The sequence below is a fragment of the Polyodon spathula genome, chromosome 6 (genome assembly GCF_017654505.1).
Source record: "Polyodon spathula isolate WHYD16114869_AA chromosome 6, ASM1765450v1, whole genome shotgun sequence".
Lineage (NCBI taxonomy): Eukaryota > Metazoa > Chordata > Actinopteri > Acipenseriformes > Polyodontidae > Polyodon > Polyodon spathula.
In genome coordinates, this window is record NC_054539.1 from 66,658,338 (window position 1) to 66,682,164 (window position 23,827).

At 37.8% G+C, this 23,827-nt stretch overlaps 1 protein-coding gene across 1 annotated transcript in view; it reads left to right on the plus strand.

Moving 5' to 3' along the window:
* The window catches only part of LOC121317503 (protein eva-1 homolog C-like), a 93,303-nt gene that overhangs the window by 30,473 nt on the left and 39,003 nt on the right, over nt 1-23,827 (plus strand). The window contains exons 2-5 of the mRNA XM_041253508.1: nt 65-276; nt 5,657-5,780; nt 7,199-7,351; nt 17,857-18,000. Of these exons, the coding sequence (XP_041109442.1) occupies nt 65-276; nt 5,657-5,780; nt 7,199-7,351; nt 17,857-18,000 (633 nt within the window). The remainder of the gene's footprint in view (nt 1-64; nt 277-5,656; nt 5,781-7,198; nt 7,352-17,856; nt 18,001-23,827) is intronic.

Below are 23,827 nucleotides of genomic sequence, written 5' to 3' on the forward strand. Positions count from 1 at the left end.
TCTGCTGATGAATGTGGTAAGACAAACAGTATAATTCAAATTTCCCCTCCATGTTTTGTGGCAGGTTACCTGTCCAAAGTGTTGAGGAATTACACAGGGCATGCTTGTGATGGGGAGTACATATCTGTGCGGTGCCCTCACCGGACTACCATCAGCATCCAGGCTTCCTTTTATGGCAGGATGCCAAGCCATCAAATGGGCCCGCCCCGCTACCCACATTCCAACACCAAGCTATTCAAGGAAGACCCATCCTGTTCAACTGTTAACTCACTTCAGGTAAGTGCTATCAAAGCTGTCCCTTTAGAGTACAAAATGTATATCCTAAGAACCTGTGCTATATGTTATGCTTAAAAAAACATTATGTTGCAACCCAACATTTTCGACCTGGTGTCATGTGCTTCGGGTATAAAATATCATACTGCTTTTGATAAAGCAGGGTTGACCTGTGACAGACACAAGCAAACAATACGCTTATCAATGCCCAGGAAGCAACTTGTTAATGGCACTTCCATCCAAGCTTCTCTGGACTGAACCGTCGGCTCAAGTGTTGATCAGAAGAAATGTTTCTTCATCCCTGCTGCAATCTGGCTCATGGTGTGTCTCAAGCAACAACAATGGGGCTAAACAGAATAAACAGAAACGTTCCTTGTGGAAGTGAAAATTTCACGCAGGCGTGGCTGTTTGTTATTGTGTTGGTTCACGAACGGCCGTCAAGCATTTTGTCTCACTCAATCTGGGTCAAAGTGTATCATCCCACATCCTGAGGTGGGTCACTGGGACCCAGGTATGTGGTTTCACACTACGTGGGATTGTGACCCAGTTAGCCAGGACCCAGGTAGGAGTGCCAGTGTGAAAGGGGCTCTAGTCACAATTAAGTTATGGGAGAACATACGAAAGTGAACTTCTTTCACAGTCATCTCTTTTCCAAGAGCTTAATTGAATGGAGTGCTCAAAAGAGATACATCGTGATCAAAAATAAAAAACTGAAAACAATGAGCCCTAGTTGAACTATAAAAATGTGTTATTCCTTTCTGAAAATGTGAGGAACTTCGAATAATTCAATTTGAAGAATCCTGTAAACTGTATGATGGCAAGGTTTAAGAAATCTAGTTGTGGTTCTTGAGTGAAGTGCATAATAAGTTTGTTTTGTCATACGATTTGGCTAACATCCCAAGCTCCCAGCAGACCTACAGTAAAAACCTCCCTGGTGTTTTTTTGTATAATGTATATTTTTATTAATGGATACAATCTTGATACACCAGAAACAGTATTTATTGTATATTTGTAAAAACAAAAGCAGTACCTGTTTTTGCGATGCCCATCTGCTCGTTGTTCAGTTCAGCTTTCTTTCCTATTATGTTTTCTCCTCAAAAGGGTGTGGTTGTAACTCTATGAAACAGCACTCTGCATTTTAGTCTGCATTAGTCCCCTCATACTTTCTTAACAGGTGAGAAATCTATTGTTCTACTTGACACCTGAATGACACTTAAAGTCACTGTCTAGCACAGCATTTTTTTAATTTTAATTTTTATCCAACTTCTCTTAATTTTTATCTACTTCTGTTGATGTTGCTTTTAACAGAAATCACCACAATTTTACAGAGAAACAATGCTGGAAGAATTCTGCATCTTTACATATGTGGCTAATTGGGAACAGTCTTAGCTAAAAAAAAAAAAATAAATTGAAATGAATACTTGTATTATTACTAAACAAAAAAACGAACTTTAAGAGCAATCAAAAACATAATCATGTTTGAAGAGAAAGAATAATGGAATGCTTGTAGTTCTATAAGACCTTTTGACATGTATCAAGTGCCAGCTTGCCTGAGGGCTCAGACTGTTGGTTCAGCGTTAACACCTCAGCTGTCATTCCTAATCCATGCTTTAGAAGTAGTTCCCAGGGTCAAATGTTGGATTCCCCAGTAGTCATCACTCATTTCCAGAGACACCAAGGATCTGCACTTCTGGTGTACACCTGTAGCAGTGTACGACTGGAAGAAGCTTTACAGTAGTTTAAACATCATGTGTCGCTCCAATATATCCCCCCCCCCCCTTAACGAGTTTTGATTTGAAAAATGAGAACTGATTTGGAATAATTCAACTCTTTAGGCTATACACATTGTAAGCCATGTCTGTAACGAATGATTTTTCAGCATTTCTCTTTTTTTTTTTTTTAATTTGTTTGGCAACGTGGTGATGTGAAATTTGTCAAGCTGTGTAGACATTCACTCAACCTCACAACCAGCAACTGTAATAATTCAAACTCGATTAACATTGACCAAAGTTGTATTTCAATGAAGGGCAATTGCTGTCTTATATAAACTGTTGCTGTAGGACAGAAAATCTGTACGCGGGGAAACTAAACGTTTTAACTACTGTATGTGTAGGGCTTCTGAGTTTCGGTATTAACCGATAAAACATCTCCAGTAGAAAAAAAAAAACGCAAATAAACACCGGAAATACTAGAAATGGTTAATCAATTCCCGTTGACTCACCCTTTTCCCATTAAAACACTAAACCTAGTACAAAAATAATAAAATACATTTCCCAGTGCTGCTGGGCATCCCGCCTTCCTGACTTCTATTTATCATTGATTCGTTCTAAATACTTTAAACCCACCCCAACTACTGAGTGACAGCACAATCTTACATTTCTATTGGAGACCCCGCTTGTGAGATTTAAAATGAGATTCCAATCAGGATTGTTAGTGGGATTTAAAGCTATATTAGTTAAGATACTGAGGATTTAAAACAGAATTGTGCCAAAATGTACAAAAATGCCTACAAACAAAAACCCCAGAAGAATGTGCCCGTGACCATAGGGATTTCGTTGTGGAAGACAGCAAAGGAAAGCAGATTCAACTTAAGTGTACAAGTACTGTCGAGTAACTACCATACATATTTTGACGAAAAAAAATAAAACGCTCAAGCATTTTGGAAAGTAACCGAAAACACTAATTTCATACAGTATATCAAAAAGGAAAGCCCCGAAAACAAAACAAAACAAAAAAAATGATTTACATACAACTCAAAAATAGCTAAAACAATGTATTCAATCACTACAGAGTGGTTTTCTAAGGAACTCTTGGATAATCCCTGTGCACCCGTTTCGAACCACTGTTATAAGACAATAAAAAAATGTGAAAGCAATTAACTGATATGTATGTGCATACAAATAAAAAATAGTGTATCACTTGTTTGAATCAGTTGTACATTTAATGTACTTTGTATACAACACCAGTACGTTGTGTGTGCAATATATGTACAGTGAAAAAGTATTTACCCCCTGTCTGATTTTCTGCATTTTTGCACATTTTTCACATTGAATTTAGTCAGATCTTTTTGTGGGTTGTAGTAGTATATAGGGGAGTCAGAGAAAAAATTACACCAAAGTTTGGTGCTTCTTTCATTTGTTTGGTGTGCAAGGTAATCAAACATGCAATCTTCAGGTGTGAAAAAGTTATTGCCCCCCCTAGTTAACCCAACCCAATTAAAGGGATAATTAGGGTCAGCTGTTTGAATACTTTGGTTAACAATCAGGCCTGATTTGGGCCAGCCTTGCTCAATATAAATCTGACTAACTTTGGCCCTTACCATCAGTGTGAAGTTGTCAGCACACAGGTTCTAGAGGCTCCTGAAGAAATTCCTGAAGACCTCCGGAAAAAAAAAATTGTTGATGCCTATCAGTCTGGAAAGGGTTACATGGCTCTGGGCCTCCACCAAACCACAGTCAGAGCCATATTGTCCAAATGGAGAAAGTTTGGGTCAGTAGTGAATCTTCCCAGGAGTGGCCGTCTTGCCAAAATCTCTCCAAGAGCAAGGTATAAAATCGTCCAGGAAGTCACAAAGAACCCTAGAACAACATCCAGGAATCTGCAGGCCTCTCTCTCCTTGGCTAGGATCAGTGTTCATGACTCCACCATCAGAAAGACACTGGGTAAAAATGGGATTCATGGCAGAGTAGTCGTAGTAGCCCCGAAAGTGCCTGATAATTATTGCACCTCACATTTAAAGTTTAGTTCAAGGTTAAATTAAAGCATTACATTAATAATTGTTTAAAGGAAATTTAAGTCCTTAAATTGTAATATATATCATATTATATATATATATATACTATATATCTATATATATGATATATATATATATATATATTATATGTACAAAGAAAATAAAGGAAATTTCCTTTAATAATAATTACAATGCTTTATATAATATATATATATATTATATATATATATCTAGATATATATATATATATATATATATCTATATATATATATATATATATATATATTTAATTATAGACGTGCGTTGCACGTACTTGGGTTAACCCACTGAAGTTGTACTGACACTCCTTAAACATCAGGTCAGGAATTTGTTAGTTGTTTGTGATGCAAATAATTATACAATATATGTCTTATGCCAAATATGCATAGGTATCATACATTTTCAGCAGTGCATGTAGGCTAAGATATGGCTGCTTGTGGGTAATTGTTAAAATATTTTATAACTGTGAAGTGCAAACAGCCTATTAGAATAAAGAAACTTAGAATGCAGCCCATACATGTTCGAACCTCTCAATTCTCTTTGCATAATAATTATGCTTTTAATCACTGTATTTATATTCCTTCTTTTTAAATATCATTACATTTGTAATTCTTTCCAGGTGATGTAATCCCCAGATTAACTAGGTTTTAAAAGAAAGCACACATAGTAATTTATTAAAGAGCACTTAAAGTAAAATCAGAATGACTTTATTCATGTGTTGCCAAAAAAGTTGTTGAAAAAAATAATTAGTATTATTATATTTTAGTATTTTGGCGTCCTCCCCCATTAACTTGTAGCTGATAAAAAGTAATAATAAAAATGGAACAGCATTTATATGATCTGAAAAAAAACATATTGGTGATGTTGTGTTTATGATATCAAAATAAATATTTGTTCTTGTCTATTTATCAGAGAGAGGTTGAGGAGGGTAGCATACATTAGTGTGAGTGATGGGGCAAGAGACCTGTGGGCCCCTCAATTTATTAAGTCAATAAGCCAGAAAACGTAAAGGTGTAATAGCCAAGCCTTTAAAAAAACAATTTGTTATCTGGAAGGTGTTGTTCTTGTAACATGGGAAATGTTGTGGGATGATTAATGTAGGCAGGTATAAAAGGCTTTACCCTTTTAAGGTTATTTTTTATTTTTTTCATTTTCGTCAGAGAAACTAGTCAAGTTCATCAAAATTTTAAGAAAGTGCAGCTAACAGGATGATCCATTTTACAAAAGGTACCGTGTGTGTGTGTGTGTGTGTGTGTGTGTGTGTGTGTGTGTGTGTGTGTGTGTGTGTGTGTGTGTGTGTGTGTGTGTGTGTGTGTGTGTGTGTGTGTGTGTGTTTATCATTGGAATCAGGTGTGGTGTTCTATGAACAGGATGACATCTGTAGGCTACACAGTATAAGATGTACTGGAGTCTTAGGCAAATGCATCACTGTGATTGGATGATTGCTGATATGTAATTTATAATTCTCACTATTGTGGGCGGCAAGTCAAAATGAATTGCTACAGTGGGAAATGATTCAAAAAAGGTTGACAACTGAGGCACATACAGTAAGAGAGACCGTATCCTGTCATCACTTCATGTTTTCCTTTTTTTTTTTTTTTACTTGTCTAGAAAATGCAGGATGATTGCCAGGACAGACGAAGCTGCCAGCTTCTTGTCAACAGCAGGCTCTTTGGGGTGGACCCCTGCCCCAGCACCAGCAAATGTCTCACTGCGTGGTACAAATGCAGACCAAGTAAGTTCCGCACAGACTGTCACGGTCTGAGTAATCCCAGACCCAATTCTTTACTGAACAATTTCACCTTTTTCTGCTTTCAGTACCCCTTTAATGTAATATAAAATAATAATAAAAAAAAAACAATTACAAAACAGAATGCCCCTACCTGCTCTTAAGTTTGTAGTGCTTCATTTACAACAACATTATTTCAGTGTCTGCTGAGTTACTGTACATTTTAACAGTAACAACATTGATGAGTGGAGTATTGCAATGTTCTAAGTAAACAAACTGAATGCTTTGGAAGTCAAGCAAGTTGTGTCTCAGTTCACAGAAACAATGTAGTAAAAGATGATTGACAGGTGTAATATTAAAAAGACACAAATTCTATCTTATTGCATAAAAATACTCGAGTTTACCTCAGATTTAATGTATCCAATTCTCCACACAGCTCAGTAGCAGCTAGTCTTAATAATAATACAATGAATTTCCACATTGCCACAATGCATCTTGTCACCACGACGCACGCATATATAATATATATCATATATATATTATATATATATCTATAATATATATATATATATATATAATATATATATATATTATTTTGCGATTTGAACATGTACTAATGACTTCGAATAGGAAAAAACATGTATTTATATATCATCCTAACAAATGGCCTGTGAAGCAACACTAACAGCGTATGCCTCATTGGTAAACTAGAACATTAAGAGCGCACTTTCAGCAGTGATTCTCCTCAAAGCAAATTTGTAATTACAGTTCAGTTCTAAAATGGAAGCGGTTATTGCTTTAACCACTCGTGGACAAATATTGATTCTTGCAGCTACACAAAGAAGGTTGACTGCGGTGTACCAGATAAGACTAGAGAGACATGTATAAAAAGCGTAACCCATATATTTGTATCATGTTTAAACCATGCTCTTTTCATGACTAAACCATTATTAACCATTGCCAGACTGTGCTTGGAATATGGCACCACGTGTTCAACTCAGTCGTTGCTATACCTTGAGTGAACATGAAATAGTGGTTAACTGTGGTACTATGATTTACTGTATGTATTTGTAACCATGTGCTCTAGAATGAGCCCTATAAAAGTGCTAATTAACCAAGAATAAGCTCCTCTAATGCACCACAAGTTGAAACAGCACTCCTCAGAAGCCAGCCATACAAGTAGTGCATTAGCAGTCAAGCAAGAGCTAGTGAAGAGGAAACATGGAGTCTCTTCAGAAACCTCTACAGTACTTAGAAGTGTCCAAGTGGCCTTACACACTAGAGGTATTATTTTTGATATTATTTTAAGCATAACACTTTGATGCTTCCTTTTTAAGATTGACTGTACTGTTCATGCTCATTTTCCCCAGGCATACATTTTAAACCTTTGTGCAAGCTCTCATCCAATATGTACTTTGTTCCAGATGAATACAAGAATAAAATTGTATGTGAAGATGACAAGTTGAAGCTGAACTGCAAACAAAGCACGGTGATAGCGATCTACTCTGCCATCTTTGGAAGGTCACTGGAGGGGAGCTTGGAGTGTCCTTATCAGAACACAGGGGTTTCAGCTATAGGTAAGACTCCAAGCATCATAAAACAGGAAATGAAGACTTCTGGGTAATTGTGGCAAAGTGGCTGCTGATTGTGAACAGGTGCAGAGGAGATGCATTGCAAGAACAAACACAGACAGGAGACTGTAACCCGTTTGGAAAAGGGGTCTTTTATTTGTACTCCCGGTCTGGCAACCAAACAATAAACTCTGGCAATACAAATCAATGTGTAATGCACGAAGAGTAACGACAAGGGATTGCAGCCAAAATAATACATACAATAATACTGGACACGGTCACCAGTCCGGGTGCGTACAGTAGTGCTCGTCGTTGGTGATAACACTTTATTTTAGTGACTGTGGTGAAGTGCTGTTCCGGCTTTGTGCTGGCCCAAGGCGACAGTTCCAGATACGTGTTAGCCGTCTGGTGGTTTACAAAGAAAGACAATTAATAACAGTGACAAACAAAACACTCACAGATATTCTTTTCAGATTTCACTGGGTCTCTCACAGTCCTTCCAGTCTCTTTAACAAAAAAAAAAAACAAGCAAAAGAGTAGATTGCGATTCTCTGGCCCCTTTTATGTTGTCACGCATGCGTTGTTTCCCTTCCGGGTCAATACGTTCTTCCAGACTGACCAACTTCCCGACCCTGGGAAAGAACTGTCGGGCCAGCCCGTCCAAAGGACTCTACTTTTGCTGCTTAGCCCCCTCAAGTCGGGAGGGAGATTTACAAACAAGATTCATTATATTTCTGTCACAGTAATCCATTGACTAGTACGTGTGACTTTAAGCAAGACACATAAGGCCATAGCTACTGTTCTAAGCTTTTTCCCCAAGTGCAAAGTAAAATAAAAAACATATTAAACAGTCACTAGTGCTCAATTTAGAACCACTGGATTTATTAAGTTTATTTCAATATTTAAACAAAAAAAAATTGTCAGAAACCACTTACTCTAAAATGGTGATGTATTTCATACGGTCAACGGTAAATTAACTCTCAATTAGTAGCCTATGAAGTAATTTATTAACATACAGAAAATATTGGGAAACTGGTTTTAAAAAGTGGTACAGTAATGATCAGCATCTGGTGATATCAAAGTGTCCGCTTCAACAAGAAGTTTGGTTACTTGCTAGGAAGACAATAACAAGAGGGACAGGTCGACTGGATGAAAAAATGATGGGCAAAGTGAATAGAAATGGTTAAATACACTTAGGCCCAACCAGCAACATGACACTTTGACAATTTCAAGCATTATTGAAAAAAAAAAAAAAAATGGTTGGTGTGTGTCACAGGTCCCTTTTTAGTCAAGTTCCCCTAATTAAATATAGAAAACCATCCGAAATCAAATTTTCTTTTTTAAATAACAAGAGTTCAGTTTATGAACGGAAACAATGTCCATGTTCCAAATCTGCAAACCACTTTGCAAACATATTTACTGTGAAAGAGAAATAAAAACAACAATATAATAAAGCGATAAACAAAATACATTTGTATAGATTGTACTATACTTCCCTATACCCTAACTTTAGGATCTCACAGAACCATAATGGTCCCATCGCCTCCTCCTTTGACCATTGTGGTCCTGGACCTTCTGTCAGGGGTGCCAATTTAGCCTCCATGGTTACCCCTGGGTTTCTGTAAGGGGGTGCCAGTTTTAAACCCCTTGGTGACCCCTGGGCTCCTGTGAGGAGGTACCTGTTTAATTCCATTTCTAAGTCCCCCGCCCCCATTCAGATTGACAAAGGTGTTGTTTCTGTGCCAAGAATAAAGGACATTAGTGGAACTGAGCCAGCACCAAGCCAGAATGGAGCTTTGGAGCTTTGTGAGTGGTTTCCAGGAACATAGCTCCAAGCAAGAACTACATTACAAGCACAGAAGGAACCACTCATTTGAGACACTGATACACTGATCCAGACACCTCCAGCACAGGTGGGAAGAACAGCTCCACTTCAGATTGTAATTATATACACCACACTGTTATTAATAACATGAGAAATATTATTTACAAAAGCTACAAGAATATCAAATGCCGCGGGTGGAAGGTGTACAAGAGTTAAAAGCTGTGTAAGAAGTAATGTGTAATGTAGATTCATATTGTTCTTCCCTGGAGACTTATCCAGGCTTTTAGGGCCAATGAGGTGTATTTAGGTGGTCTCAGTAACAGGCTATTTAGATTACTGATATATGGTCTGACAATCAAACCTCTAACTATGCATGTGCATCATGTTTAAAATATAAAACGTACCAGCAATGTATATATTTTGATTAGTTGAATCCACCCCACTGTGTCATAAAAGACAGGGTGCTATAATACTGCTTCTAAGTTTTCAAGAAGGATGTATTATGCACAGCTTCACATTCGTACCTAGTTCAAATGGATATATTTTACTATTTAGCCGATCAAATCACCTCTGTTTTTCTTAGTATACCCAGAAAACAGAGTGTCAACTGTATGCTATCCAGCTGAAAGTGCGTCAAGAAAAAACTGAGCACGGTTGAAGAACAAACAAATAATAATAATAATAATAATAATAATTATTATTATTATTATTATTATTATTATTATTATTATTATTATTATTATTATTATTTTTATTAAATATTAAATATATAAAAGGCAATAACAATTATAATGGTACAAACTAAACATGCCAAATTGACATACTATAAGCAAAATGTTTGAATATCTTCTGTACAGTTTACATTTTCCAGCAGAAAGACATTGTCAGTACAAAATGTATTTTCCCTGCTGGGGTTGGAAGTTCCCCCCTTCATGTAAGTTCCCTGTCATGCAAAATTGTTCATTACTTTGAGATATGCGCATGCATCAGCGTTTCATATTCATTTATTCATCGTCATGGTTTCAATGTGAAATTTCGGCATTATAAATGAACAATTTTTTGGTTCATGTAATGTTTGATAACTGTAAATCCAGTAATGTGAGGAATAAACCGAATTTAGCAGTTGGTTCAAACAGTTTAACAACAATGGTGAATTGTAAATAAATATAAAACTATAAAGAGTATCCAGAAATAGGAAAACAGGGTTTTTATGCTGGGTTGTTTTTTGAATAATAATAATAATAAATAATAATAATAATAATAATAATAAATAATAAATAATAAAACAAACTTAAAAAAAAAAAAACATTAAAAAAATTAAAACTCTACCTACGTCATAAACATAGTTAATTTACACTAATTTGGTTCTAATTGACTCTAATTAAAAATTTTAAAATTCTAATTAAAAACATTAGTGAATCACTGACAGCAATTAATATCACGATGTGTTGATATATATATATATATATATATATATATATATATATATATATATATTATATATATATATATATATATATATATAGTCTCTCTCTGGAGTACTTCATAAACTAAATACAGGATAGCTAAACTGTTTTCCTGTCAAAACAATAACACACTTTTTTTTTTTTAAATAACAAACATTAAATCCTGCACATATGATTCCGAAGGTCATGTCACACAGTTGCTTTTCACACAGCAGACCTCCCACTACTGACTAATTGCATGCTTTTCATACTCTGCAGCTGGCCCTAATTTACAGTGATCACCAGCTGCAGGTAATGATGGGTCAAACAATTACTTACTTAACACACTTTAAACAATAACAAAGCACCTAGTGCACACTATTTACAAAATTTACACATGTGTTACACACTCTGACTCACTATGTAGCACTTTTTTGAGGAGGCTGGTGGAAAGCCAATTGCCTGGAACCCTTTACTCAATATACATAGAAAATGTAAAGTACAAAGTGGCAATAGGGATAATGCAACATTTACTGTCTTTTACTGCTGAATTGGGAAGATCTCCTTTTTTCAGTATTTGTGTACATTGTTGGCCCTCTTATGCTGCAAAAGATCACAAGAATCATTTAACCCAGGGGTCTCCAATCCTGGTCCTGGAGGGCTGGTGTGCCTTGTGTTTTTTTTTTTAATAATTTAAATAAATTTAGTAGTTGCCAATTGATTTTTACCCAATTTTTCTCCCAATTTGAAGTAGTGATGCTCAACCAATTGTGTGCCACCCCTTGGGATGTCCATGGTTGGCAGTGGAATGGTCTGGACTCAAACTGGAACCCTCCTTTTGCTGGATGCGCCACTTCTGGTCCCTCCTGGTTTTTGTTCCAACTGTACCCTAAATTACTTAATTGAACCAATTAAGCTTAGCTGGAGGGACACCAGCCCTCCAGGACCAGGACTGGAAACTCCTGATATAACCATTTTAAAGGTCAAGCTTTCCATTTAAAATACATCCATAATACATCCATCTTTCATGATAAACTGCTGAAAGTAAAAGCTTTTTTTTAAGGCTGAACATCCCTGTCCACCACAAACGTAGAAGATTAACGTCAAGGTTAAAAAAGTAGAATACAGTTCTGCTGACGTCTCCGTTAATGACACACTGAATCAAAACAACAAAAGGTTCCTGCAGTTATCTGGAGGTATAATAAACAAACCAGCAACCAGATACTGAGATTATCTCTTCACAAAAAATGCAGCCCCATTCATCTCCCTTGTTTGTTGTTCAGTGCATGTGGGTTTTCAAAGCCCTGTTTCCAGCTTTAAGCTACCTCACTGCCACAAGCCACTCTAGCTGCTGATTTATGGGAGCTGGGGCCCTGTGGGGAGACAAAACCTGTTGTTAACAGTTGCCAGGGAATCATTAAAAGGCTACAATTAGAAAGTAGGGTCAGTGCTGAGTGATTGTTGCTGGAAATAAAGGAAGTGGTGATAACCTAAATGGCAAGGCTCCACACATACAATCACAGGTTAGGTACTTGGTTTATGTATTAGTACAGTAATAGTGTGGTGTTTTGCCAAGGGGGGAAACTAACAACAGCGTTATCTGCAAATGAGTGCTATGTTTCATGTAGATCAAAGACTTATGTTTTGTGCCATTGGGGTTCTGTCAATCGGTAGTATCCTGTTCATTTCGCTAATTGCAGCCATCACATAAATGCAGAATTGCTGGTTCTGCTGTCCTATATTTCTTTCATTATTAAAAATTACCTGGACTGGGAGAATTAGCTTTAATTCAGCCAAGTAACCCCAAAAATGTTTTCAATTCCATGAAAATCAAATCAATCAATCTTTGCACTTTACAGAAATTCCTCCATTTGCACAAGTCTACTGTAACTTACTTAATTTCATTGAATGTTTAGAAAATGGTATTTAGTGAAATTAATAATTAATTATAACTTTATCATGTTTTATCATTATTCTATAAACAAGATTAAATGAGCAAAGTATGCTTGTATTGCTGGTGTCGCATGAACAGATTCCAGGGCTGCACAATAAAATAAATCTTCACTGAGAGGATGCCATCTTGTTATGTGAAAACCAATTATTAACTTTAGTCAGAGATTTTCATTTTGCCTTTCTGCAGTGATTCAAATTCATGTCTGCTGTATCGTCGGCGATATATTAAAAGGCTGTCCAGTGGCACTGGAACCATTTTTAAAGTGTGGGTGCTGAAAGCCATTGAACAAAACTGTAACCCCTGTGTATGATGGAAGCCATGCAAAGCCAAGGGGGTGCCACTGCACCCCCAGCACCCCTAGTTCCAGCGCCCTGAGGCTGCCTTTTGCTGTCTCTTCACTTTTTAAATCAGTTCTGTGTCCATGCCTCTGGCAGTAAATAGCAATGCTGTTCACAGTCTGCTTCCAGTTAAACTCTTTCCACAATAAATAATTTTACCCATGTTTTAAACTGATGCTCTAGCGACGTGCCAAACTGAATTCAAGCACAAAATATTTACTATGTCCCAATTAAGTACGTGAGTAGATCGACATCTGAAACAGTGACGAACGCCTTGACTCTCTTTCGACGCTAGTGCGCCTTCCTGTGTTGCTCAGAGCGCCTCTGGTGCGCCATGGTTTCATACGGCGCTCCAGCAGCGAACTGTACTTAAGCCAGTGTACCCAAATGCTATGGTAGAGTATCATATGTCCCACAGTGCTGCACTGATCATCTGTTACCACCAGTACCAATCACGGCAGCGCCCACAGAGAAGCAACCAGTTCTGAGTGTCCCATGCTGAGGATAACCATCATCTTTCTTCTTTCACTGTTGAAGAATCTTCCAAATAATGATTCACTGTTGAATCCATATCTGACTAGCTAGCTAGAACACGGAATGCTTTGTGATAGAGCAGGTAAATGTTTCTGTTTGTACAATTGCACAATATCGATAACAAACGTAGACAAACACACATTCACACTCACTCACTTGTTTTGTCATTACTTACTATGATGCATTTGGGAGATTACTTTGGAATAAGTGTGGCGTGCTTCAGTTCTCCAGTGTGAAATCAATTGTTTCATGGAGTATATTGAAACGTGGTTCTAACGCGTACTTAATTTCAACCCGAAGAAATTGTTTCAAAGCGGTAAACCAAGAATTAGGGCTTATACCATATGGAATTTTTTTTTTTGCTGGTTTACTGTTTTGAGAAGTTATCTTTGAGTATATGAAAAACTACAAATAGGTAAGTAATTCAATATGTTAACGTAACATTATTCATCAGGTTTCGTTCAACTTTATGAAGAAAAATCTGTTAATTGTATAGGGTGATGCAAAACATTTGGCCATAGCTGTAGGATCCTTTTTGTCAACCAAAAGTAAAATATCATGACCTCTGACCTGTTTCAGGAAGGCATGTGAATATTTCAAACTCAATAAAAGTGTAATAGTTTTTTTATATAAACCCCACAACCCCACTCCCTCTTTGTATGCTTTTAGTAAATGCTCATTTTGGTTGGCCCCTTAGCTTTTTAGAGATCCATTCATGTTCTAAACCAGGAATCCAAAACCTGCACAGTTCAGGTTTTAAAGTTAAAAAGAAAAGCTGAGGGAACTAATCCTTGTGGCAAATTCTTAAAGAAAAACCTGACCTAAACTAAGCTTGCAAAGTACAGGATAGCACTGAGAACATCTTTTACACCTGAAGTCCTTGTTATATGATGCGAGTCAGGTATAAATTGCAGTAGTCCATTAAAGCTGTTTGTATGGTTTGACTGTGGGAATGCTTTTAACAATCTCAAGAGTGTCATGCACCAAGGTGTTAAGAATGAAGCTTGAAACAGCCAAAATATGCAGAAATTCTTTTGTGAAATATCTGTTACATGCATGGTGGTGGCTCAAATCAAGCACATGCTTGGAATTATATTGCAAAAATATGTTGAAAAAGCAATACAGTATTAAGAATGTATTCCCCAGGTAATTTATGACCTTTATGTGTAAATAATAAAAAAAATAATAGGGTTTATGTTAAATAACACTCTACAATTTACACAATTACTAAATTGACAACTGGCAGAGTGAGTTATTCAGGTGCTATGTTTCCTTCAGGTAAAAGTATGCATCTTTGTGCATTTACAATCAAAGTGATAGTGGCAGGGTGAAAGTGACAGTTAAGATTTATGACAGGCACATTCTCATCCATCACCCTGCCTTGTCTCTCTGATGTGAAGGCTGACATTTTCCATATCAGATGGCCAGAGCATAAAGGAATCTGACTTACTCTCCACGAACCACAGGCCCGCACCACAACAGTTGGATGAGCTGTGCCTGGTGAACAAAAACCTGCTCTGTGTGTCCAAACACCTGGACAGGCTGTAGGCAGATACTTGGCTGCGCTGGTAGCTGCCCGCAGGCAGCTTTGGCTTTCCCAGGCATGGGCACCCGACGGATACAAAACACTGCTGTTGAATGCAGTGTCTCAGGAGGTGACAGGCTCTGCTGCAAAAACGGGCTGCTTGCATGATAGACCCCCTCGAGATGGAGGAAGGGTTCTACTGCAGGTACTTTCCAGTGCCAAAGTGGAATGGTGGCCTCAGACCGATACTTGACCTTAGACAGGTCAACCTGTATCTGATGTTGACAATGCAGCGGCTGTTGCAGTCAGTCAGGCCAGGCAACTGGTTCATCATGGTGGACCTCAAAGATGCCATTTCCACTTCCCATAAAACCAGTGCACAGGAAGTACCTGCGGTTTGCCTTCCAGGTCTTGCCATTTGGCCTCTCCTAGATTCACGTGCCTTCTTGAGTGCATGGAAGCCATTTTGGCTCCATTGAGACTCAAAAGATTGAACTATCTAGACAACTGGCTAATTTGTGCCAGGTCTTCAGCATAGGCAGAGACATATATGGAACCAGAGCCAGCTCTACCCTTCCCAGGCAGCCTTGGACGGCAGTGCAGAGAGTAGCCTCCTGTTTGGAGCTCTTTCAGCTCAACAGTGTGCTCACAGTAATAACGTTCTAGAAACTTCTGGGCTTGATGGCATCAGCTCCCCAGACACTTCCATTGAGTCTCCTGCACGTGTGACCGCTGTATTGTTCAACCGCAGGTTCTGTTATACACCTTCCCACTGCTCGGCCTGCTGGAGAAAATAAGGCAGGGCCAGGCCAAGGTGCTCCTAATAGCCCCATATTGCTCCTGAGTTGCCAGCCGTGGAGACTGCCAATGCACCCCGACTTGCTCAGACACGTTGACCCATATGGCATCATGACCCATCGAGCCTGCAGCTCTGAGTCTGGGACTTTCTAGCAGGGTTAGCGAAAGAGCAGTGGGGCATCTTGCCATGTCAAGATTGACTGTCTCCCCAAGATTTCACTGCCTGGTGGGGCAATTTTTGAAAGGAGCTCGATGGCATTGCCCACCTATGAAGGACATTGTTCCTCCCTGGAGACTAAATGTGGTGTTTAATGCACTCATGAAGCCTCCATTTGAGCCCTTGCATTCAACTGAGTTGAAATTTTTATTGTTCAAAGCAGTTTTCTTGCTCCGCAAAGCAGGTGAGTGAAATGCACGCATTCTCTATTGAGAAAGCCTGCTAAGGTCACGCTCCATTTCAATCCTGCCTTCTTGCTGAAGACCATCTCGGCTTTCCATGTGAACCAGGCTGTTTCCATGTCAACAGGGGGAAACAGCTCCATACGCTCTGCCCAGTTCGGGCCCTGGTGTATTATGATGACAGGATAAAAGATTGGGAGCAGTCTGAACAATGTTGTGTCTGGTATGGGGCAAAGGCCTGTGGTCAATCCCTGACTAAGCAGAAACTGTCCAAGTGGATAGCAGACATGGTCAGAACTGCCTATGAGCTGGCCAACTTGTCCCTTTCCATAAAAGCTCACTGCCCATTACATTTCTATTTCAGGGAACCAGGGTTATGATAATAACCTAATGTTTTAGGTAATTTTCACAGCACTTCAGGAGAGGAGTGTCAGGAGCACTCTCTTAATAACTTTGATATCATTCTTTAAACATAATTTTCCATTTGTTTTGATGGGGTAACCTCAGCTAAGTTACTGTAACCAACATACACACACACGTCCTAGTAAAACTTACAGTTTATGGAGTAGCAACATATATGTCCAGTAAACTATGAATGTAAACTTTTTTTATTGCCCTTCACTTTAATTGACATATAAACTAGGTAGACATGGAACTCCTGCCAGTATTCCATATGGCTGTGCTATTTTGAAGGCACAGACTTCTACTGAGCCCTTGCACTCTGACACAGTGCCAGCAGGATATACAGCTCACAGCACGTTTATTGTCAATATCACTTCATCTTTACTGGCGCCGAGAGATGACTAAATTACATATTTGGACATGTTTCATAGATTGTTTGCAATTTCATTCCCTCTTTAGGTATGTCATTGTCAGCCAATTAAATAGCAATAGTGTTGGCCTTTATCTTAGACCTTGATGAATGTTAGCCCATAGGAATGGCAAATGCTGCGGATCTTAATACAGTATCTGGGTTTATTATTTAGAATTGATTTGTCATATTTATAAGCACAGTGGACTTAATGACTATCATATTCATAAGCACATGAGAAATAAAAGAAAAACATCTGCATGCAATATAATTAAATACAGTATTACAGTACTGGTACAATATTATTCTATTTTTGAAAGGTGTTAAAGTATCATAAATATTAAGTACAAGGTAGGAGCTGCAGACGTCGCATCGTAGGAGTCGGACATCGCGTGCGCTCCCCCTTCCTCCCACTGTGTTCCCCCTGAGGCTACAGGCATCGCTGTGCTGGTCCACAGTCGCACACCTCTGCCTGCCGTTCCTCGCTCCCGGTCACAGGCCTGCGCTGCGGTCGCCCTGGTCAAGCCGTTCGCGGTCCCTTGCCGGAAGCGCTGGTGGGACCAGCCCATCCTCAAACTCGCCCTCAGGAAAGGGCGAAACATTGAGTCCTGGTCCTGGGGACCCATGTGTCTACTGGTTTTCATTCCAACTGAACTCTCAATTACTTAACTAGACCCTTAATTGAATTGATCATTTGCTTAATTAGACCTTTTTAAAATTCTAGGTGATACAAAACTTTTGGCCATAGCTGTATGTCCAACTGACAGTGCTTTCATCACAGTAAAACATTGTAATAAAGTTAGAGCCACTTTTTTTTTTCTTTCCCACAGATATATATTTTTTTAATTGCCACAGTTATTTTCTTCCCTTGTGTAATTCCAGAATGCCAGTCAGGCACTGCCCTGCACATCGTGATGAGCCTGTGCCATGGGAAGAGACGCTGCAGTGGGTATGCTAGCTCTCATGCATTTGGGGACCCGTGTTACCCTGGCGTTCGCAAGTACCTCAGTGTCATTTACACCTGTGGTAAGTCTCAAAGAATGTACTTGAAATGCATCCAGTGATATGGTTGGATAGGTTACTGAAATTGAAGCCAAGAACCAAGTAACTCTTTTTACTTTGAGTTTAGACAGACTTGAGCTAGCTTAAATGTCATCAAAGGATACATACATTTTATTTTTTTAATTCGTTTTACAGAGAAAATACAGATGTTACTAATATTCTTACAAACACAATAGCATGAAAACAATAACACCGGTGTCATTTTTAAAATACGTATATTTTTGACAAATATCTTCAAGTTGAAACACAGACAATTTGCTTTGAATGTTACTGTCAAAAATGATGTATGGAATTTGATGTAAAGTGCTTATTGTCATGTTTATTTGGAGAAAGAAAGTGTTAAAGTTACACTTCATCTTGTGTTACGTAAGGACTAATTGCAGTAAAGACTTCAGGGACATAGCCCCTGACTGAATCCAAATCACACAATGACTTCAAACAAATGAAATGCTTAAAATATACAAGAAAAGCGACAATTCTAATTCTTAAAATAGCTCTATCAATTGTGTTTTGATTTTGAAGCATGTTATTTGTACTTGGCAAACTGAACCATTTCAAAAGACATAAACTGCAATTCTTAAACGTGAAATGAAGGCAAGTAACTACCACAAGAAAGTGCTGAGGGGTGCTGTGCATGAGCAGACAGTGAAATACTTTGGCTAGTGCTACAGGGCAATAAGGAGGAGGAAACCATCTTAGAACGTGTCTCTGTTGTTTTGCAATTGTAGAAGAGATCGCAATTTCCTACGGTCTGGTTCAGTTCTTATTCGTTTTACATAAAGGTGCTTATAGAATGTTACAACGCATTCATTTATTCATTTATTTATGTATATCTTTATCAGACACTATATATTCAGGATTAGACCATCAGTTAGTCACCATTTCTATTTTATTTCAGATGGCTTTTGTAGTTTATGTTTTAAATGTTAAAAACAGATTGCTACTGTTAGTCCAGGCTTTTACCATCTTTAAAAACATCTCATCCATCAGTCTTATGGCAATTTAAATTTACAACAGGTTGACAGCCTGTGGCTGAGAGAGTTTGTTTTACTGTCAATCACAAATTCTACAATGTAAAGAGTCAAATGACAGAAAACGACAAATTCTCTGTGTCGTGTTCGATTGCAGAGGGTCGTTAATCATTGAGCTCTTGTACGGATGAAACGGCTGCTGATTTCTGATGGGAGTGTGTATGTTTTAATAAAGGGATGAGGAAATGACATGCTTGGTTGTATACAGTAGATCTCCCTGATGAAGTCACTTTAGTCTGCTGTGTAAAAGGGAGCATCCACTTTCAAAGTCAATAATGGCTGCAACAGCATCAGAATTTCCTGAGTCTTGTTTGCAAAGTATTATAAATGCCTCCCAGTCGCAGTTTCTGCATTCTGTGTCAGAGACCCGTTCCTTCTAGATATCTTTACTGTAAATATGATATGTTCTCATCAGGAGATGTATTGGTCCCTGATTGTTTCTGCATGGGGTTACAGTATATTTCATTTACCAGCACGCCGATGCTTTACCAGTACAGGTTTTAGTTGAAATCGAAACATTTTAAAGGGTTCAGATAACACAAAGTGGAGCTCGGTGATCTCCAGATGACTAGACCATGGGTTTGCTTTTGGCTGAATTTCTCTTTCCTACTGCCTTCACAGCTGGGTCAGCAGGTGGTGCTATTTTTTTTCACAGGATCACAAACCACTTTTTATTTATTTATTTTTTTTTAATTAAACTGATGCAGTCCTATTCACATGCACATTTTATTCAACTACAGGGTTGAATTAGTGATAGTTGTAGAAAATGGCTATAATGTGTGTTGGGGGTATACACTCTCTGTTTTCAGATTTGCTGTGCTTTGAGACAGTCTATAGTATGCTGCATGATGGAATGCTGCATAGGCTATCTACAGTGCACACCAAGCTTTTAGTTACTTTTTACTTAGTGATGCAGTACCCTATATTTGACTGAAAAAGCCCTGGTCACCCTAAATTAACACAGTTTATAAAACTGGAAAACGTTGTTTGATTATTGAAACAATTATACACACAAACACACACACACACACACACACACACACACACACACACACGCTTAGAAGTGATCTCCCCTGACCTCTTGGCAAGTTGAGAGTGGCTTCTTGTGCATTCTGTGAACATGGACATTCTGTGAACAAAGATGTCATTGTTTATATATATATATATATATATATATATATATATATATATATATATATATATATATATATATATATATATATATATATATATATATATATATATATATATATATATATATATATATATATATATATATATATATATATATATATATATATATATATATATATATATATATATATATATATATATATATATATATATAATACGTACGTCTTGTTTTTGAAATCTATCAACTTTGTTACTAACTTATTATTCAGGGTCTGAGCTCCCCCTCTCCTGCTTTAGCACAGCTGGACTCGCACGCAAGGCAGATGGGTGCGTTTCGTCCTGCGGAGACCTCAGCCGTCGGCCAGGGTATTCTGCACAACATTCATTAAGTGTTTTTCTCTTGCGCCACATTTTCAAATCAAACTAGCAACTGTCACCGTATACCTAAAGCAAAAGCTTCTGTACACCTTAACCTTCTCATTTCAAAGTAGGGACTTTGAATGACAGATGAGATCTGTTAGAACAGGATGAAATAACAGACCACTGAGATAACTGACAGCGACCCCCAGGCATTCAGAGTGGAATGGAGACAGGACAGACAGCAAGTATAAAAACTACAATAACTAGAGATTATTTCTAAATACATTAGCGAGTGGTTTTACCAACCTTTATCGTATATAAATTTATTCCAGTCGAACTCATATTTTTTGGGGATTCAACGATAACGAGCTTTACTGATTAATATCGAAAAGTAGCAAGCCTACTTATAATTAAAAAGGGTCTTCAGTCTACTGGGTCCAAAAGGAAAACTGGAATAAAAAGATCTTCTAAAACAATTGTATACAATATAGCTCAGCTTCAGAGTAGCTACAATATGTTCTGGGTGTGTTGTAGCCCATGAAACGCATTATGTTGATAAAGGACATGAAAACACTGAATTCAAATGGGCCTTGAATATTTTATCCTTCTGAGGCAATATGGTGTTAATTAGCTAACTAAATCAGGCCATGAACACATAAAAACGGCATGGCTCAATGCCCTTCGAATGGGCCTGACATTTTATTCTAATAAGCTGCTGAAGAGAGCATATTAAACTTGTTTATGTTAAGTAACTGTTAAATTGTATCAAATCAAATATGCTTCTTATGCAAATACTTAAAAAGTACTATTCGTAAATGTGTGCAGTAAGCATAATTGACACATGAACAATATGTGATAGCCTGTGCCTCGTTTCCCTGTTAACTCATTTGAAATCATACCCATCCCTACCCTTAATTCACATGAAGTGTCACCGATTGTGATAATCATTTTTCTTTTTCAAATCTGACAACATCTGAATGATCTTGGAACTGCCAAGGCGTGAGGACATTTGAAACCTAACAAGAATTTATACTCATTAGGCTGGCCCACCAGGGCCATGTCAACATATTTGTGGAATTACACGCTGATGTGAAGTTGAATAAAAACGTGAAAGTGCAAACAAGTGAGATTGGTTAAATGACCCAGATTATATTGGACCCAAACCAACTTTTTTTTCCCAGTCCACTTAGGCCTCTGCTGAACGCTTGTTCTTTTAATTGGCACATACACGCATCAGAACCACAGTATTTTGAAATGCCAGGCTCCCCAGGTTTTTACCATTGAAGAGAGGGCCAATGTAACATAAAGGGTTTGGCTGAAATCACAATGGGCCAGTACTGCAGTATTTAGCGTTACCACAAGATTAACAAGCCTGGGTGGTGGGCTAATTAAATAAAACAAAACAAAAATGAATGTATTAATTAAACCATCCATCAATACAGTGCAGCTGTTAACACCTAATCAAAGTGTTTAGCAAAGTAAAGTTAGTTTCTAAAGTATCATAGGAGCCAGAAATAGAGGGAGCCAGAAATAGAGGGATTTCTTTTGACTTCTACCTGTTTTATCTGCCAGTCAGGCGCACACTCACAGCACATAAAAGGCAGATGGTGATAAATAAGCGTTTAGACAAGAGGTAAACTGATCACTTCTTCCCATGTGGGAAGGTATTACCAGAAGTGAGGGTAGTAGTGAGGAATTGTAACCTTTATTGTACATGTATGATTAGTTTGGAATTTCCTGAGTTAAGGTTTCTGTGGGCAGAGTGTGCTTTTGAGGTAATTCCAGTAAAGGTCCATTAAGAAGTCTTTCAGTTACAACTTATTCATACTTGGAAGTGTTTTAAATAGAAAAATAGGGATGATTGCAAGATTCAGTGTTGAGCTTCATTCATGCCAATTTCCCAGTGTTTTGTAGCCTTTTTGTGGATGTGGTTGACTTAAATTTGTATTTGTCATAAGCTATTTCTGTTTGATAGTTATATTCATATGATCCATGTTATGTATTTAAAAAGTGACTATATCAAAAATGGGTTAAAGAGAGAGAAAAGGGAAGAAACGTGTTTTCCCTAAATGATTGAATAAGTGGGAACTGTTTGTGCTTAAGCTTGAAACTAAATTTGGTGTCTAAAAACAAGTTGTTTTAATACAGTTGTGAGTTATTAAAGGTCCAGAAAAATGGAAAGTGCTATTTGCAATACAGTGAAGCTGCAGCATACTACTACCTGAGTCAGAAAATCAAAACCAGGCGTACCTGAAATGCTATTCATCGTTTAGGAAATGCGCTTGGCTGATTAGCACACAAAGAGTCAGACAAGTTCAGCATTTTTAATCTGCCTCGCTGTGATCAAAGACAGGAGACTGATCTCTGTAAGTTACTTACCAATTGAGGAAAGCTAAAAGGCTAACCCCTGTGGCCCTGCAAGAGCTCATTGAAACATTCTGCTTGCATCTTACATGCCAGGGAACAATGAAGTGAACAGTGAAAATGAAGTGGAGTCGTTTACCAGCGGAAGAATGCAGTGCATAAGAGTTTCACTTTATTGCAAAATGAGAAGGGCCTTCCCCAATTAAAACATTGTGTTCTCTTTTATTCACTTTCATACCACAGTAAAAGCGTAGCAAAGTGTAATAAAGCGCAACGCACACATGGTAAAGCATAATTAAGCATTGTAAAGCACAAAGAGGCATGGTAAACTATATTAAAAATATGACAAACCCAGGTAAACTATGGTAAATGCATAGTATAACCATGGGAAAAGCATGGTAAAAATGCAATAATACCATGCAGTAATACCATGCAATAATACCATGCAATAATACCACGATGAACTTTTATAAGGGTCGTCTTACAGGATGGTTGCGTTTCCTAAAGCATGCATGACTCAGCAGGTGCAGCATGGGATTTAGATACTAGCTGGTTAATGGTACTGTTCCCATTTTATGGGCAACTATGTAACTAACATCTGACTGCTCATAAACCTACTGTTTATACTGCCCATTTCAGTCAGTGTAGGTCTATTGCATAGCATTGCTATTTCTTTTTTAATTTGTTTATACTTCCTAGTAGTGACCTCACTCTTCATTCACACCACAGCATCGATTAATTCTCAAAAGCATTTTCCTGCCTCCTTTTTACTGGACAAAAAATAATAAATTAAAAAAAAATAATAAAAAAATAAAAAAAAAATAACTGCTTATTCTTCACAACCCAAACCCCTTTCCGTAGAACCTATAATAACAAGCCTGGAATAAGACCCTAAAGGCCCA